The 15,859-nt window shown below is 38.6% G+C and overlaps 1 protein-coding gene across 5 annotated transcripts in view; it reads left to right on the forward strand.

Annotated features, from left to right (window-relative positions):
- The window catches only part of LOC105495270 (mediator complex subunit 13L), a 317,806-nt gene that overhangs the window by 265,292 nt on the left and 36,655 nt on the right, over positions 1 to 15,859 (forward strand). For 4 of the 5 annotated variants that reach the window (XM_011764584.2, XM_071071010.1, XM_071071011.1 and 1 more), the window contains 7 exons: positions 1,228 to 1,959; positions 2,776 to 3,001; positions 4,003 to 4,108; positions 4,421 to 4,545; positions 7,322 to 7,421; positions 13,445 to 13,665; positions 13,996 to 14,201. In XM_011764584.2, the coding sequence (XP_011762886.1) occupies positions 1,228 to 1,959; positions 2,776 to 3,001; positions 4,003 to 4,108; positions 4,421 to 4,545; positions 7,322 to 7,421; positions 13,445 to 13,665; positions 13,996 to 14,201 (1,716 nt within the window). The remainder of the gene's footprint in view (positions 1 to 1,227; positions 1,960 to 2,775; positions 3,002 to 4,002; positions 4,109 to 4,420; positions 4,546 to 7,321; positions 7,422 to 13,444; positions 13,666 to 13,995; positions 14,202 to 15,859) is intronic. The other variant, XM_011764594.3, reaches the window with a different exon arrangement.

A 15,859-nucleotide genomic window follows, 5' to 3' on the forward strand; every position in this document is an offset into this window, starting at 1 on the left:
AGGTTTTAAAATAAGTACCTTCATAAGATATTGAGATACTTTCTGAGGAGACATTCACATGTTACTGTGATACCGTGCTCGTTGGGCTTAAAGACAAGAAGTTCAGGAGTGTTTGTTTTTATTTCTTTGAGTAGCAAAGACTTTGGGAAGAGTATTTTCAGATTATCTGCTGTAGGATTACTGAACCCATTATGGTACAGACCACTCCTTCCACTATTTAATGGCCTTATGGAGCAGGGCAGCCATCCTGCTGTCCCACTAAACCATCCCATTATGCCCCACAAATCCGTTTTACTGCTCACTAGGGCATCATTTAGTGCAATGCGGCAGTAATTTAATGCCACCCTAGTGGCCTCAGAGAGTTACTACTACACCGGCAGGAGAGCTCACATTTTTCCCCGGGAATGATTTATATATTGGGAGGTGCTGGCTGACCTGCAGTATAACTTTGTTGTACAGATTAAACCTTGGCATCATCTAGTGGGCTCTTACGGAGCCATTTTTCACACCCATGCTTGCCAAGAAGTGTGTTCGGATGTGAGCCGACTTGGTTTTTCTGCTTAGATGGTTCAGGTGCATTTGTGTATGTGTGGTGTTAAGTTCTATCATTTTAACGTGTGTCTGTAAGATCCAAAGTTGTCTTTTATCCCTTCTTGCCTAGATACAGTGGCACATAAAGTTTCTAGTATATTTATCCTATTAAATGTTCTTAGGATTGGAACTTACTGTTTTAGTTCTACACTTTGAGGCAGACTAGTTGCATAGTTATTTTATTCCCAATTTACAGCACTACAAGCCATTATAAGCCATTCTATATTACAGTTAGTAGAGTGTTATAAAATAGAAATTGGAAACTTTGTTTTTTCTTGGCAGAGAATCTCATGACTCCACTCTCATGGTTTTAAGATACGGTGTGAATAGGTTATCTGAGGCCCTCACCAAATCTAAAGATTTGGGGTTTTTTTGAATCAGTGATTTGTAGGGGTTAACAATGTACATCTTTTGTTATGCCCGTTTCTTATCTGCTTAACTTGTATGTGATTGATTCTTCATTTTTCATTGGGGTGTATTGTTTTTTAGTTACATAATAAAAACTAGAGCCCTTTTATATGTGTTAGTACATCTAATGTATGCAGTACATCTAATGTATGCTTTAAAAGGCAAAATTTTGTCAGAGAATCTCTTTTCTTAATGTTATAATGATGTAATTATTTACTCTCATTTTAGGCATAAGCTTTTAAAACGTTGTGCAGTAGGACCCAATCGACCTCCCACAATGTCTCAACCAGGGTTCAGTGCAGGACCATCATCATCTTCATCTTTACCACCTCCTGCTTCTTCTAAGCACAAAACAACAGAAAGACAGGAAAAAGGAGACAAGCTGCAGAAGAGACCCTTAATCCCGTTTCACCATAGGCCCTCCGTGGCCGAAGAGTTATGCATGGAGCAAGATGCGCCAGGACAGAAACTAGGGTTGGCAGGGATTGACTCCTCCTTAGAGGTGTCTAGCAGTAGGAAGTATGATAAGCAAATGGCCGTGCCTTCCAGAAATACAAGCAAGCAAATGAATCTGAATCCTATGGATTCACCTCATTCCCCTATATCCCCTCTGCCGCCAACACTCAGCCCTCAGCCACGAGGTCAGGAAACAGAGAGTTTGGACCCACCGTCTGTCCCTGTGAATCCAGCCCTCTATGGAAATGGACTAGAACTCCAGCAGTTGTCTACTCTGGATGACAGAACTGTCCTCGTAGGCCAAAGACTGCCTCTCATGGCAGAGGTCAGCGAGACAGCCTTATATTGTGGGATTAGGCCCTCGAACCCAGAGTCATCAGAAAAGTGGTGGCATAGTTACCGTCTCCCACCCAGTGATGATGCTGAGTTCAGGCCTCCAGAGCTCCAGGGTGAGAGATGTGATGCCAAAATGGAGGTAAACTCAGAGAGCACTGCATTGCAAAGGTAAGACAGCCCTCTGCACCACCCACCCATCCTCTGGAAGGACAGGGGCTCCCTCCCCATCTCTCCCTGCTAAACTTTCAGGTTCAAAATTGAAGTAGGCTTTTCTTTGTCCTTCTTGACTCTGGATATGGAAAATGTTTAATGGTCAAATGCTTTGATCTACATACAGATGAGCACACATGTGATTTAACACATGGGCATATAAAGAACTCTTTATGCCATTTTAGTACACTCCGAATATATTAATACATTTTTGCCCTACTGTTTGTTAATTAAATAATACAGCTTTATGAGACTTTCCATATTGCCATCAGTGCCTTCTTTGTATGTTGACATTTTTGAGGAAGGTTTTGCCTGCATTCAGGTGTATGTGTCGTGTATCTAGTATAATATTTATAGCTCTTTTGAGCCACCCATTCTAAAACTTTACATAGATTATCTCTTTTAATCTTCACTGTACCATATTATTCTATTAATTTTATAACTGAGAAACTAGGGCCATGCAGTTAGTAAATGATACACATGGAATTTGAACTTAGGCAGTCTGTCCTGAGAACCTGTGCTCTTAAGTGGAATCGATGGACTCAGAGACAAAAACATACATTCTTGACAAAGTATACTAATTTTTATTTAATCATGAATATAAACTGTAAAAGCAAATAACTATATCGGTGAATTTTTAGTTGTTTTTACAAAAAGTTTAAGCTTTGTAAATGCTTTAAGTCATAAATGCTTTTTTTTTTTTTTTTTTTTTTTTTTTTAAAGAAACTGATTTAACCTTGTTTATCTTGTTTAAATTGTCATTTTGTCTTTTAGACTCTTAGCACAACCTAACAAACGGTTTAAAATCTGGCAAGACAAACAGCCCCAGATGCAGCCACTCCACTTCCTTGACCCATTGCCTCTATCGCAACAACCTGGAGACAGTTTGGGAGAAGTGAATGACCCATATACCTTCGAAGATGGTGACATAAAATACATCTTTACAGCCAACAAGAAATGCAAACAAGGGACGGAGAAAGATTCCCTGAAAAAGAATAAGGTACCATTTAACAGAGAGAGAGTCCAGCATGGTGTGGGTTTCTATCTATGTCAGTACAACATGTGTGGGAAGACTTTGGAGGCAGAACGTTTGAGATAGTCTTGCCTGATTGCTCTGTCCCCATATTCATGCTCTTGGTACTATTGTATTGAACAGCGTATTGTTCCTTTTTATGTCATGGCTCACCTTTGTTTAAAAGTCAGCCGAACATAAATGAAGCCTCATATTTTCCAGACTATAGCTTGTACAGTGCATGTTTCCTCTCATATGCTAATTCTTGTTGGCCTATGCTCCCTATTTCTTTTAAAATATTATTCAAAAGTACCCAAAATGTAAAGGAAAAAATGTTGGTAACAGTATGTATATACAGTTTATCGAGCGCTTCTTATCCTTACTGTGCCAAGCGCTATACCTATGTATTCTCTGGATTAATATCAACTCTACCCATAGACTATCAGTATTAATTTTACTGGTTTCATCATCATAAAAATGAGTACTGGTTGTGTCTGCTGTCTTTAATTTTAAATTTTCAGACATTCTAAAATACTGGGCCATTGAAATAGGTATTCTTGAGAATCAAGGAAGTAAGACAATTATAAGAGGCCAGTATGGTTCAGGGGAATGCTTTTTAGATTGTTTTATACTGATCTCCCTAGATCCAGACAGCTGAATCTATAATTTAGCATCTAAAATGTTGTTAAAGGCAGCTTCTAACACCATGGCAGGTCTGTAATCAACTGCCACCAGTACTGCTTAGACATAAAACACCGATTCACTCAGAATACCCCATAGGATTGAGGGGAAAGTGGGGATCTCATGGTTCTGTTGAAATTCGAGAGAAAGGACCTATCTTTTATTTCCTTTGGTTGCATAGACCATGGTTTATCATACTTGTGCTCATAACAAGTTCCATTCTACCCTCTAATTCTTTGTGTTCTCCCTCATATTTCACACTTTGGGTTGGTGTTCATGTGTTTTGTTTGGCTGAATTTATTATACAGTCAGAGGATGGATTTGGTACCAAGGATGTCACTACACCAGGTCATTCCACGCCGGTGCCTGATGGGAAAAATGCCATGTCTATTTTCAGTTCTGCTACTAAAACAGGTGTGTACAATGATTATTTGCCTCACTTGGATTGTTGCTAAAATAAAATGCAAAGGAGATGCTTCTCAATGTAAAATTTTATTCTTATTGTAATAAGAATTTCTTCTCATCTTTAATATATTTTTCATAGTTTGTTTTTCAGTTCCTTTCAAAACTGATAAACATATTTGGAAATAATTATCTCTAAATTTAACTAAAACCGTAGGGAAAAACTCACAGGCAGGTCATGTTCATTGAGATCCGTGTCCTCTCCCCACTCCTTTGCGCTTGGTGGAGTTGTTTATTCTGTGTCTTTTGCCTCCTTTCCTACAGATGTCCGGCAGGATAACGCTGCTGGCAGAGCTGGCTCCAGTAGCCTTACGCAGGTAACAGATTTGGCACCTTCCCTGCATGACTTAGACAACATCTTTGATAATTCTGATGACGACGAACTTGGGGTGAGTTTGCCAGAGCTACATACACAAAAATTTTGCTACGTGAAAGGACTTTATGTCAGTGTTGTAGTATTTCCTTATAGTTTGGTCTCCTGAATTTGGGGGCTCTTATTTCGGGTTCTGAATGTTCTTTTTAAATGTCTGTATACTGGAGTCTAGTCACGCTGTATAAAAAAAAGTTTGTATACTTGGAAAACATTGTAAAGGTTATTAGCGTAGTTTATCCACCTCTAGAGTTTTGTTCATTGAAGGATCTTTTTCATTAGTGTATTCCAGTTGTACATATTAAAATCTTTCACATTTATTTTAATAAATTATTCTAAATATCACAGGACCACTAGAAATGTATTATGTTGTCCCTTAGGTTTGATTTTTAAAGTAATGCCCATATAACTTTTTTTCATCTAATAAGTCAGAGGTTAGATATGCAAATATGATTTATACTTTTTCAGATCATGGCATCATTATAGGGGAATAGAATTTATATACATAGAAGTTAAATAATTCAAGGCAGCGTATGATTAAAATGACAGAGAAGAATAATTATTATAATCCTTTGGAGATCAGCTGAAATAAGAGTCAGGAAATGTGTGTTCTCGTCCTCCTAACCAACTCTGTACCTTTGGGCAAATACAAGTGTCTGTTTTTTCTGGGAGACCTAGAGATGAATAAGATAGGCTCTGTTTTCAAAAAGCTCAGCTTATTAGTTTATTTTTCTTTCATTTATTCACTTATCTACCTCCATATTCATCCATTTTACATACATTTGTTAATTGATGGTTAAATCCTTTGTGGTGGTACTAAGGCTAATAATTGAGGTTATAAAGATGATTAAATTACCACCCTTATACTTGAGAGACTCACAGACGTAAGGAGAAATGGCACATAGAGTTGTAGTATACTTATTGCTGTGAGTACAGTAATAGACCTGAATCTGAAGTTGCTGGACAGTCAGGTACGAAGTGATGGGAACAGTGTTTAAGTTAAGGCTTGAAAGTTAAGTAGGAAACATTTCTAAAGCCCATTCTAACTTTAAAATAAAATGTATCTAACAGATATTATACACCATTACTGTTATAAGTACTTAGAGGATGAGGAGATCATAATGGCCTGGGAGAATGGGTTGTACTTGAAATGTGGAAAGACTGGGGTCATTGAGAGGAATGGGGGAGGGACATTAAGTGTGGAATGAGCTTTGATTAAGCAACAAAAATGAACTAGATTAGCTCTCAGGGATAAGGAGCAGACCATTGGTCTGTTTTTTTGATGATGGTTAGAGACTGATAGGTCTAGGAAAGTTTTGAATTTTAAACTTTATCAATATGCATTCCTCTGAGGGCTACTGAGTATAGAACTGAACTGGCAGAAGGGCTGTTTTTTTTTTTTTGGCAGGGGGGTCTGATCTACAGAAAGCAGGAATCCTCTAATCTGGTAACTTTTGTTGGATTAGAACACTAGAATCTGAATTTATACAGTGGCTACATGAAGGAAAAGGACATGACAATGTGAAAAACTCTGGTAGAAGAAATGACTCATTTCTTCATTGCTGATCCAGGCATTGAATTTGACTATCCACCAGAGGCCAAGTGCTGCCTGGGTTTGGTTTTAAAGATCCAGAGGGTTAGGATAGGTGCTTTGGCAGTGGTGATGGGAATCAAATATGAAAAGAAAAGGAGGTACAAGTCAAAGGAGGAGAAAAAATGGAACAGAGCAAGCATTGTGGAGTGGCCTGCCTGATCTGTTCATGGCCACCGTCCTGGTAATTGTTTCTGCTCTGGGCCACTGAACGTATTCTTTGTATAAATTATGATTTACTGTTAGGCTTAATGAGGAAATGTTTAACTGTTGGGAATATACTTGTAGTAATACTACCATACAAAGGAGAGAATTGGACATTTTCAATCAAATTTTCATTTCTCTGAGTGTTTTTGCTTTACTCTGATTTTTAATCAGGCATTTAATCACATGAGCAGTTTACCTTAGAATATATTGCTAATCCATCTTACTACTTGTAAATGGAGTTGGGAGGCTATTGGCTGAGTTGTCATCTCAAGTGTCTTTGAATTTAATTTTAATTTTACGTTTCAATGTTGTGACATTGTATAAGTTTAAATAAATAAAAGGCCTTCTATTTGTAAAAATCATTTTTGCTTTATTTTATATTTTATTTTAATTCATCACCAATTCATTTAATGTTAAAGATAATCTTGCACAATAATGCACTTGGTTTGTTTTTGAATAATAGAGAAAAACCTCTTCTGAATATTTTAATAATTTTACAAAATAAGGTTTTTTTTGTGAAGATCAATTTTGATATTTTGATAGTTACTTTTTGTAACTAGGTACAAAAGATACATAGTTTGTTGTGATAAATGAAAAAAAAAAAAAGATTTGGAGGGCTTGAGATTATGCCTTTTAGCTGCCTGCTTCCAAGTATAAGGGAAACCAGACCAATTGTCAGTTACTACTGGAGGCACCACCCTAATGTAACACTGTGTCTGTGAAAATTGACTTGGGAGGGAAGAATTGTTTAAGGTCTGCAAGCTCTCCTTTGGTGGCACAATCTGCCCTCACAAGATCCATTCAACTCACTGTTTCTTACACTTGATAAGCTTGTAACCATCTCCTTTGTTTCACTATCTGTTGGTATTTCCAGAAGTTCAGCTGGTAAACGCTTCTACCAAGAGGCATCTGCCAATAGACATACATTAGGAAATACTTGAGTGCTGCCATACTTATATACACATCACTCTGTTTTAATAACATCATCTGTTCTTAGGCTGTATCACCTGCTCTGCGCCCATCAAAAATTCCTACAGTTGGGACAGAAGACCGACCTCTTGGGAAGGATGGAAGAGCTGCTGTTCCTTATCCACCAAGTAAGTAGAGAAACTTGACCGAGCCATTGTGGCTCGCTGCCTATATATAACTTAGATATAATATGCTCATACTCAGTGGTGCTTTATCTTTATCTGAAATTCCCCTTCCTTTTGGCAGAATTCTAACTGTGAATTAAAACCTGTACAAATTGGTGTTCTGAGATGGCAGGCAGCTAATCATATACAGAAACCGTCTTAATTTGAATTCCTTTCCTTTGTTTTCCAATTAAGAATTAGCTTTTTATAACTTAAAATGTAGAAAAACACGTTTCAGGTTTGTTTTTCTAATAGTCCTTTCCTAGTAGAATAAATGCTGCACAAGTGATTTTTCAAACTGGTAGTCTATTATAAGACTGTGTAAAATGTTTCTGTTTTTATAAATGTAATTCACTCAAGGATATTGGATATTTGATTTCAATCATCCTTTTCAAGATGCATACTGAAGTTTTTGTGTTTCCTTTTGAGATCAACTAGTTTTATTATATATGCTGACAAAGAGAGGAACCTCCTTTTTTCGAGTATATTCTTTGCCCTAAGAAACCACATCATTCTACAAGAGAAAAGAGAGTCAGGGTAGCTTATGTGGATACTCTGAAGCAGAAACATAATTCCATTGCAAATCATTCTTTAACACCTTCTCATTAACTTCAGCTGGTAATGAGAACAAATTGAGGGGAAAAACCACCATGTCATAGGGATGACTCAAAAAGCTTTATGAACCTATAAATGTAGTGCTGATTTACTCAAATCTAGAAGTGGGAAGTATACAGAGATTGGATTTTGACAGCTTTAGTGGATCCATAGCTTTTTAAAATATGCAAAGCTTTCTCAAGCATGACATGGGTGAAAATGAATAATGATAGCCAGCCAGTTGCTGTAGTTTTTTAAATTAAACATTTTTCTTGTTTTATTACTCTGCACTGCAGAATTTCACAAACACGGAACATCACAGATTGAAAGAAACAGTATTAAAATAGGTGTGTGTAGGTCAGATGTTTTTCCTCTTTGAATCAATTGATCATTTACTCTTTCTGTCATGACATGATACCTAGCGATGTGAAATGTTAGAATGTCTGGTAACTCAGCCAAGGCTTTACACTCACAGACATCCTGCTAGTTAGCGGCATTGCGCAGTGAAGTATATTGTGTGCTCTATCCTTTTTCTCATTTCTATCCAAAAAAGAATTATTTCAAAAAGAAGCTACTCAAAATTGAAAATTTTATGATAAAGTACACGTTATAAAAATGAATGAATTTGAAATGTAGCACAGAATATTAACACCAGGAAAACCCAGATATGCAAGAATCCAGAGGATCGTTTTAATGTGTACAAAGCATATATATAAATTTGTATTTGTGAGAGCATATGTATTTGTGGGATGGGGTGGGGGAGTCAGGGGAACACACAGTATTTCCTCCCAAGAAATGACAATGAAAATAGCCTGGCAAGATATTTTAATCTCAGCAAAAGCTTTTTGGGCACTGAGGTGGGAAGACAAATGTATCATAAAAGTTAATGTCGGCCGGCCGCGGTGGCTCACACCTGTAATCCCAGCACTTTGGGAGGCCGAGGCAGGCGGATCACGAGGTCAGGAGATCGAGACCATCCTGGCTAACACGGTGAAACCCCGTCTCTACTAAAAATACAAAAAATTAGCCAGGCATGGCGGCGGGCACCTGTAGTCCCAGCTACTCAGGAGGCTGAGGCAGGAGAATGGGGTGAACCCGGGAGGTGAAGCTTGCAGTGAGCGGAGATCGTGCCACTGCACTCCAGCCTGGGTGACTGAGCAAGACTCCATCTCAAAAAAAAAAAAAAAGTTAATGTCTTTCCTGTAATCCCAGCTACTTGGAATGCTGAGGCAGGAGAATCGCTTGAACCCAGGAGGCAGAGGTTGCAGTGAGCCGAGATCGCACCACTGCACTCCAGCCTCGGCGACAGAGCAAGACTCCGTCTCACAAAACAGAAACAAAGCAAAATTAATGTCTAGAACATTAATTCTAGACATTAATTCTACTGTCCAGTAGAAATGCAAAGCCAGCCACAAATGAGAGCCACATGTGCAATTTCACATTTTCTAGTGGCTATTTAAAAAAATTAATAATATACAGTATTTTATTTAAGGATTCAAAATATTATTTTTACATGTAATTAGTATAAAATTATTGCAGCATTTCACTTTTTTTATAAAAATATATGTAATGGTTGTACGTATTTTACCTTTTTTTTTTTTTGTATGAAGTCTTTGGAATACAGTGTATGTTTTACACATGCAACCCATCTCTGTTTGGTCAAGCCCCATTTTGGGTGCTCAGTAGCCACATGTGGCCAGTGGATATTGTGTTGGAACGCATAGGTTCCTAATTATTCATTTGTGAATGTAATGCTGAAGACAGCAACAAACAGTGACAAATAGGTTTACTTTAGTATGAAGTTTATGTTAAGGTAGTATTGTGTTATAGTAAAAACATGTTTTTATTAGATTTTATTATTAACCACTTTCTTACAAATTTTTGTATTTGAAAGCACATTAGTTTAGAGTATGAGTCTTTGAATAGACAAAAGGAAAGAGTTGAATTTTGGGGTTGGTTCATTTGTTTATTTTCCAAGAGTCCTTACTGTTTGGAAGGGACTTGGGCATATGCTCTGAGGTGAGGAGAACACTAAGAAATCAGTGATGCTGCTTTGTTGGAGGTCTTCCATCCTGTGCATGAATACATGAAGTGCTGGGCAGGAGCAGGTGGGTGTCTTATGAGTTCCCGCTGAAGTGCAGAGGTCTTGCAGGCTCGGCAGGATGGGAGAAAGCAGAGCACTGTGGGTGGCACAGCTCACCTGCAGTCCGTCCTGGTGGCTGTTTCCACCCTTGCTTTAGCCATTTTCTGGGAAGAAAATTGAACAGACAAATCATGTTTCTATTTTGGAGGACCAAAGTGTTTCTTGGAGTCTCAGTGTTCTTTCTGCTTTACCCACTTTTGAGTCCAGTTCCCTTTGATCATCTTAGGGTCATATATTTTCAGAAATTCCCATAACTTGACAGTAGTTCCATCTTTTTCCAATCCAGGTTTGGGAGGGAGAATTAATTTGTACTAACTTCATCATTTACTGAATGTTTAGATGTTCGCAGGAAAGTGTTCACTTCTGAGCATACATTATCTCATTTAATATGCTCAAAAAATATGAAGTAGATTTTTTTCCCATTTTACAGATTAGGAAAATGAAGCGAGACAGAGTCTTCCTTCAGAATATCTGATAGTAAGAACGATAAAGACCACTTTGTAAAGTGGCTCTCTCGGAGGTAGAATTTCATCTCTGCTTTTTTGTGTGTTTTCTGTTTACCTTTGGTAAAAATTAACAGGGTGGCTGAGGCTTTGAAAACTGAGATATATGCATGCATTCGGGAAGATCAAAGAAGTCAGCTAACCCTAAGTCGGTGGAAATGCTTTTACTATGTTTCTTAGAGGAAATGTAAAAACAAATTTAATAGAACTATTTTTTTTTTTTTTTTTGCGAAATTTTGTGTCATATCAGGATACTTGTAAGTAAAAAAAAGGCTATGTTTAATCTCACCCTTTTAACTTAAAGAGTTTATACAATTTCTCTACTTCACAAAGAGCTACATTGGCTATTAAGATTTATGGCAATGTGACTTTGAAGATTTTGTGAAGCAGAATTAATGTTTTAAAATATAACACAAATTATGTTACAGTTTTGTAGTAGCTGTTCTTCGGCTTGGGAGGAGGAATAGGGACTAAAGGTTAAAGGTGATGGATTTATTTCAAGTGTAGATGAACTTTTTTTTTTTTTGAGACAGAGTCTTGCTCTTTCACCGAGGCTGAATTGTGGTGGCGAAATCTCGGCTCACTGCGATTTCCGCCTCCTCAGTTCAAGAGATTCTTGTGCCTCAGCCTCCTGCCAGCATGCCTGGCTAATTTTTGTATTTTTTAAGAGACAAGGTTTTGACATATTGCCCAGACCGGTCTCGAACTCCTGACCTCAAATGATCTGCCTGCCTTGGCCTCCCAAAATGCTGGGATTATAGGTGTGAGCCACCCCACCTGGCCTCCAGTGTAGACTAACTTTATATTAAAGATCTTGACTTTGTTTTAAAGAAAACTTACTGATCTGGTTCCTGCTACATTTGAAGTCCTGTTTTTCCACCTCAGAATGTATCGGTTATGTAGGGTCTCCGATAGTTCTCTGCCAGTTTCTTGTTTGGCTTGGCTCCTGTTTCTACTTCTATAAATTTTTAAGGTGCCTTGAAGATCAACTTGGGATTTTTGGAGTTTTTACTTCTGCTTTTTTTTTGGAAGCAGCAGGTACTTTTTGTGTGTAATGAAATCAGATACAGATTCCTGTTACAGAAAATAAGTAGCTGTGGAGCATCGCTAATGGAAATGAATATTTGAATTAACAACCCTGCTGTCTGGCCTCTCCCTCTCCTTATTTTGCAAATAGCTCCACAGGCCAAGAGAGGCTAAAGGATTTAGGATTATACAGTTGTTTCACTTAGAAACACAGTAAAGATTATGTAATCCAGAAGTTCTCACCTTTTCTTCTGCCTCCATATGCTGAGATGTTTGAAAGCTTTCCTCTCTCCCCACAAACGAAGCAAAGCAAGTAGGCCCGTTGAGAATCAGCCATCTAGCACTGCCTTCCCTGTTAGATGAAGGAACCGAGGCCCCAAGGGAGGAAGTGACCTGACCACGGCAGAGCTGTGTCCCCAGCACCTGGACTGTGTAGCCCGGAGCACAGCATGGTACATTTAATGTACATTTACATACATAATGTGCATGGTACGGTTGCTCAGTGTTAATTTCTGATTTGGAGCTAGGAGTCAGATCTTAGTCGATTCAGTGGTTATTATTGGTCTGTTTAAATCTTGAAGTTGGAAAGAGCAATAGGATAGGAAACTGGTACATTAAATCACTGATTTAAAAACCTGTGGCTCCAAACTTACAAAATTTGCTGCATAGGCCACCCCCTAGTGGCCAAATTTTACAACTACAACTTGCTTTTCATTAGGTCTCCTTTTTAAGAATCAGTGCCTTAATGAGCTACTGTAGTGATAATTTTTTACTACAGGTGTATTAAAGGAATTTTTTTTTTAACAAAGGAGTTCAGAATTGCTGTTTTAAGTGTTTCTTAAAAGAAACTGTGAAGTTTGATTTTAATACCTGTCTGGAAAAAATATGGAACTGTTTCCCCAAAAGAGCAGCTGTGAGTTTCACCAAAAGAGCAGCTGTAAGTGTAGTGGATTTGTCAAACTAGCTGAGTAATCCTCTTATATATAAACCACAAGTCTGGCTCCAAACAATTTTTATTTTTTGTAATATTTTATGCATACTTGAAAGCAGGGATAGAACTTTAGTAGTGGTAACTATCTAATTGCCTCCACTTTGTTTAATTTCTCTACTTAGACTTTTCAGGGAGTCAGTTGTTGGAAGAAAAAGGTAAGTTATGTAGACTGTTCACTGAATTAATGTGAAGCCAGACCATAAAACATCAAGAAGTTGGTGATAAAGACCAAAAAAAAGTCCAGGCTCAGTGGCTCACACCTGTAATCCCAGCACTTGGGGAGTCCGAGGCAGGCGGGTCACTTGAGCCCAGGAGTTCGAGACCAGCCTAGGCAACATGGTAAAACCCTGTCTCTACTAAAAATACAAAAATTAGCCAGGCATGGTGACACATGCCTATAGTCCCAGCTACTTGAGAGACTGAGGCACAAGAATTGCTTGAACCCTGGAGGCAGAGGTTACAGTGAGCCAAGATCACACCACTGCATTCCAGCCTGGGCGATACAGTGATACTTTGTCTCAAGAAACAAAGCGAAACAAGACCCAGAAAAAGGTAATTCTCTGCTGATGGCCTTCTTCTTAGAGACTTCCATTATTAATATTCTTTTGTGAACTGATGTGATAATTTAATTAGCACTATTTTTTGTGCCAAACAGTGTGCCTGCCTATAAACTAGGACTTTTTAGAAGCCCTTCCTATTAAACACAATTTTTTTATTTTCTTATTTTTAGCAGTTGCAGACTTGCAAAGGATGTTTCCCACTCCACCATCTTTGGAACAGCATCCTGCATTTTCTCCTGTGATGAATTATAAAGATGGGATCAGCTCAGAGACAGTGACAGCATTAGGCATGATGGAGAGCCCTATGGTCAGTATGGTTTCAACACAACTCACAGAATTCAAAATGGAAGTGGAGGATGGATTAGGAAGTCCCAAGCCTGAGGAAATTAAGGTAATATTCAGTATATTAACATTTCCAGGGCAGAGCAGTTTCCAAGTGGATTCATGTACATCTGCTTTAAAATGGCGTATCATCTATGTGCCATATATACATAAGTTCCTAAGAACCCTTTTAATTAGAACATGAGGCACACCAGTGAGCATATTAAATAGTGTGTTTTGATTGATTTAACATTTCTGTGTTAGCATTTTCTAGTGATCAAAGGAGAGAAATACTGAAAAACGATCATTTTGGTTGCTGTTTTTATGATAGCACTATGCCACTGTAGTGTGTTCTACAGAGTTTACCAGTATTAACACTGACCCCACTTTGTTGTCATAGGACTTTTCATATGTGCACAAAGTTCCATCCTTTCAACCTTTTATGGGATCCTCCATGTTTGCTCCACTGAAGATGTTGCCGAGCCATTGTTTGCTACCTCTGAAGATACCTGATGCCTGTCTGTTTCGGCCTTCATGGGCAATTCCTCCTAAAATTGAACAACTGCCCATGCCCCCTGCAGCCACTTTCATTAGAGATGGCTACAAGTATGTATAGGCATTGTGTCATTTACTTGCCATATTTGATGGAATTTTTATCTTAACTAAGTGTTTGTTAAAAATGATAACAAGGTCCAGGCATGGTGGCTCATGCCTGTAATCCCAGCACTTTGGGAGGCCGAGGCGGGCAGATCACTTGAGGTCAGGAATTTGAGACCAGCCTGGCCAACATGATGAAACCCTGTCTCTACTAAAAATACAAAAAATTAGCTGGGCTTGGTCGCGGGAATCTGTAATCCTACCTACTCGGGAGGCTGAGGCAGGAGAATCGCTTGAACCCAGGTGGTGGAGGTTGCAGTGAGCCAAGATCACGCCACTTCTCTCCAGCCTGGGTGACAGAGTGAGACTCTGTCTCAGAAAGAAAAAAAAATGATGACAAGTAGCTTATCATTTGAAACTTCCTTTATTGGTCATTCATATTTTTGTGCAAATTATTTTGTGCTGGAAAATGTGCATTATTTTCTAAATGAAATTTTGTATACAGACAGTCCCTGACTTACAATGGATTTACTCAGGAGTTTTTGACTTTATGATGATGTAAAAGTAATACACATTCAGGAGACGCTGTACTTCAAGAACCCATACAACCATTCTGTTTTTCACTTTCAGTACCGTATTTGATAAATTACACGAGATACTCCGCACTTGATTGTAAAACAGGCTTTGAGTTAGATGATTTCCCCAATGGTGGGCCAATGTAAGTGTTCTGAATATGTTGAAGACAGGCTAGCACCAGGTGTGGTGGCTCATACCGCAATCCCAACACCTTGGGAGGCCGAGGCAGATGGGTTGCTTGAGCTCAGGAGTTTGAGACCAGCCTGGGCAAATGGCGAAACCCTGTCTCTACAAAAAATACAAAAATTTAGCTGGGCATGATGGCGTGTATCTATAGTCCCAGCTACTTGGGAGGCTGAGGCAGGAGAATCACTTGAACCCACGAGGCGGAGGTTGCAGTGAGCTGAGATTGCACTACTGCACTCCAGCCTGGTCGACCGAGTGAGACCCTATCACAGAAACAAAGATAGGCTAAACTATGATGGAATCAGTTTTCCCTGTGACAAATAATTTCTTAATAAATAAAGTGATTCGAATGATATGAAAGACCACAAATTCAGATTTCTGCTGTGGTCAGGTAAGCAGCATATAGATGAAGTGGACAGGGTAAATGCAAAAGCGTTGGTACTACTGATGCTCAGCACCATTGTGGGTGACAGGAGGAGAAGCAAGTGAAGTCTAGTGTGAAACCCCATTTAAAGGGATGTTTGCTATTCAAGTGCAGAGGGTTGTTGTCAGGCAGGACTGGGGTCATTGTGGTCAGATCTTGCTGTTTTTGAGGGTCACTTGAAATCTGGATTTTTGTACGTTTTCCTTTCTTTAAAATGTTGTCAGCTAATAGAAAGTTAAGCTTAAGGAACTAATAATACAAATTTGTGGTCCCACCTCAGCCTGTGGGCTGCAAGTTTGTGACCTTCTGTAAAATCATCCTGATGAAGTTAAGTTTAATGTTACAACAAGGCTTCCTGCTTGTGTATATAAAGTCAGTGTCAGAAAGAAAAACTGTGACAGAAAAGTACAGAGGAATCCTAGACTTAGGAAGCTACAGTTACTGTATTATAATACTGAAATTCCTGCATTGTAAAAATTAT

Source organism: Macaca nemestrina, chromosome 10 (genome assembly GCF_043159975.1).
Source record: "Macaca nemestrina isolate mMacNem1 chromosome 10, mMacNem.hap1, whole genome shotgun sequence".
In the NCBI taxonomy this organism is placed as follows: Eukaryota; Metazoa; Chordata; class Mammalia; order Primates; family Cercopithecidae; genus Macaca; species Macaca nemestrina.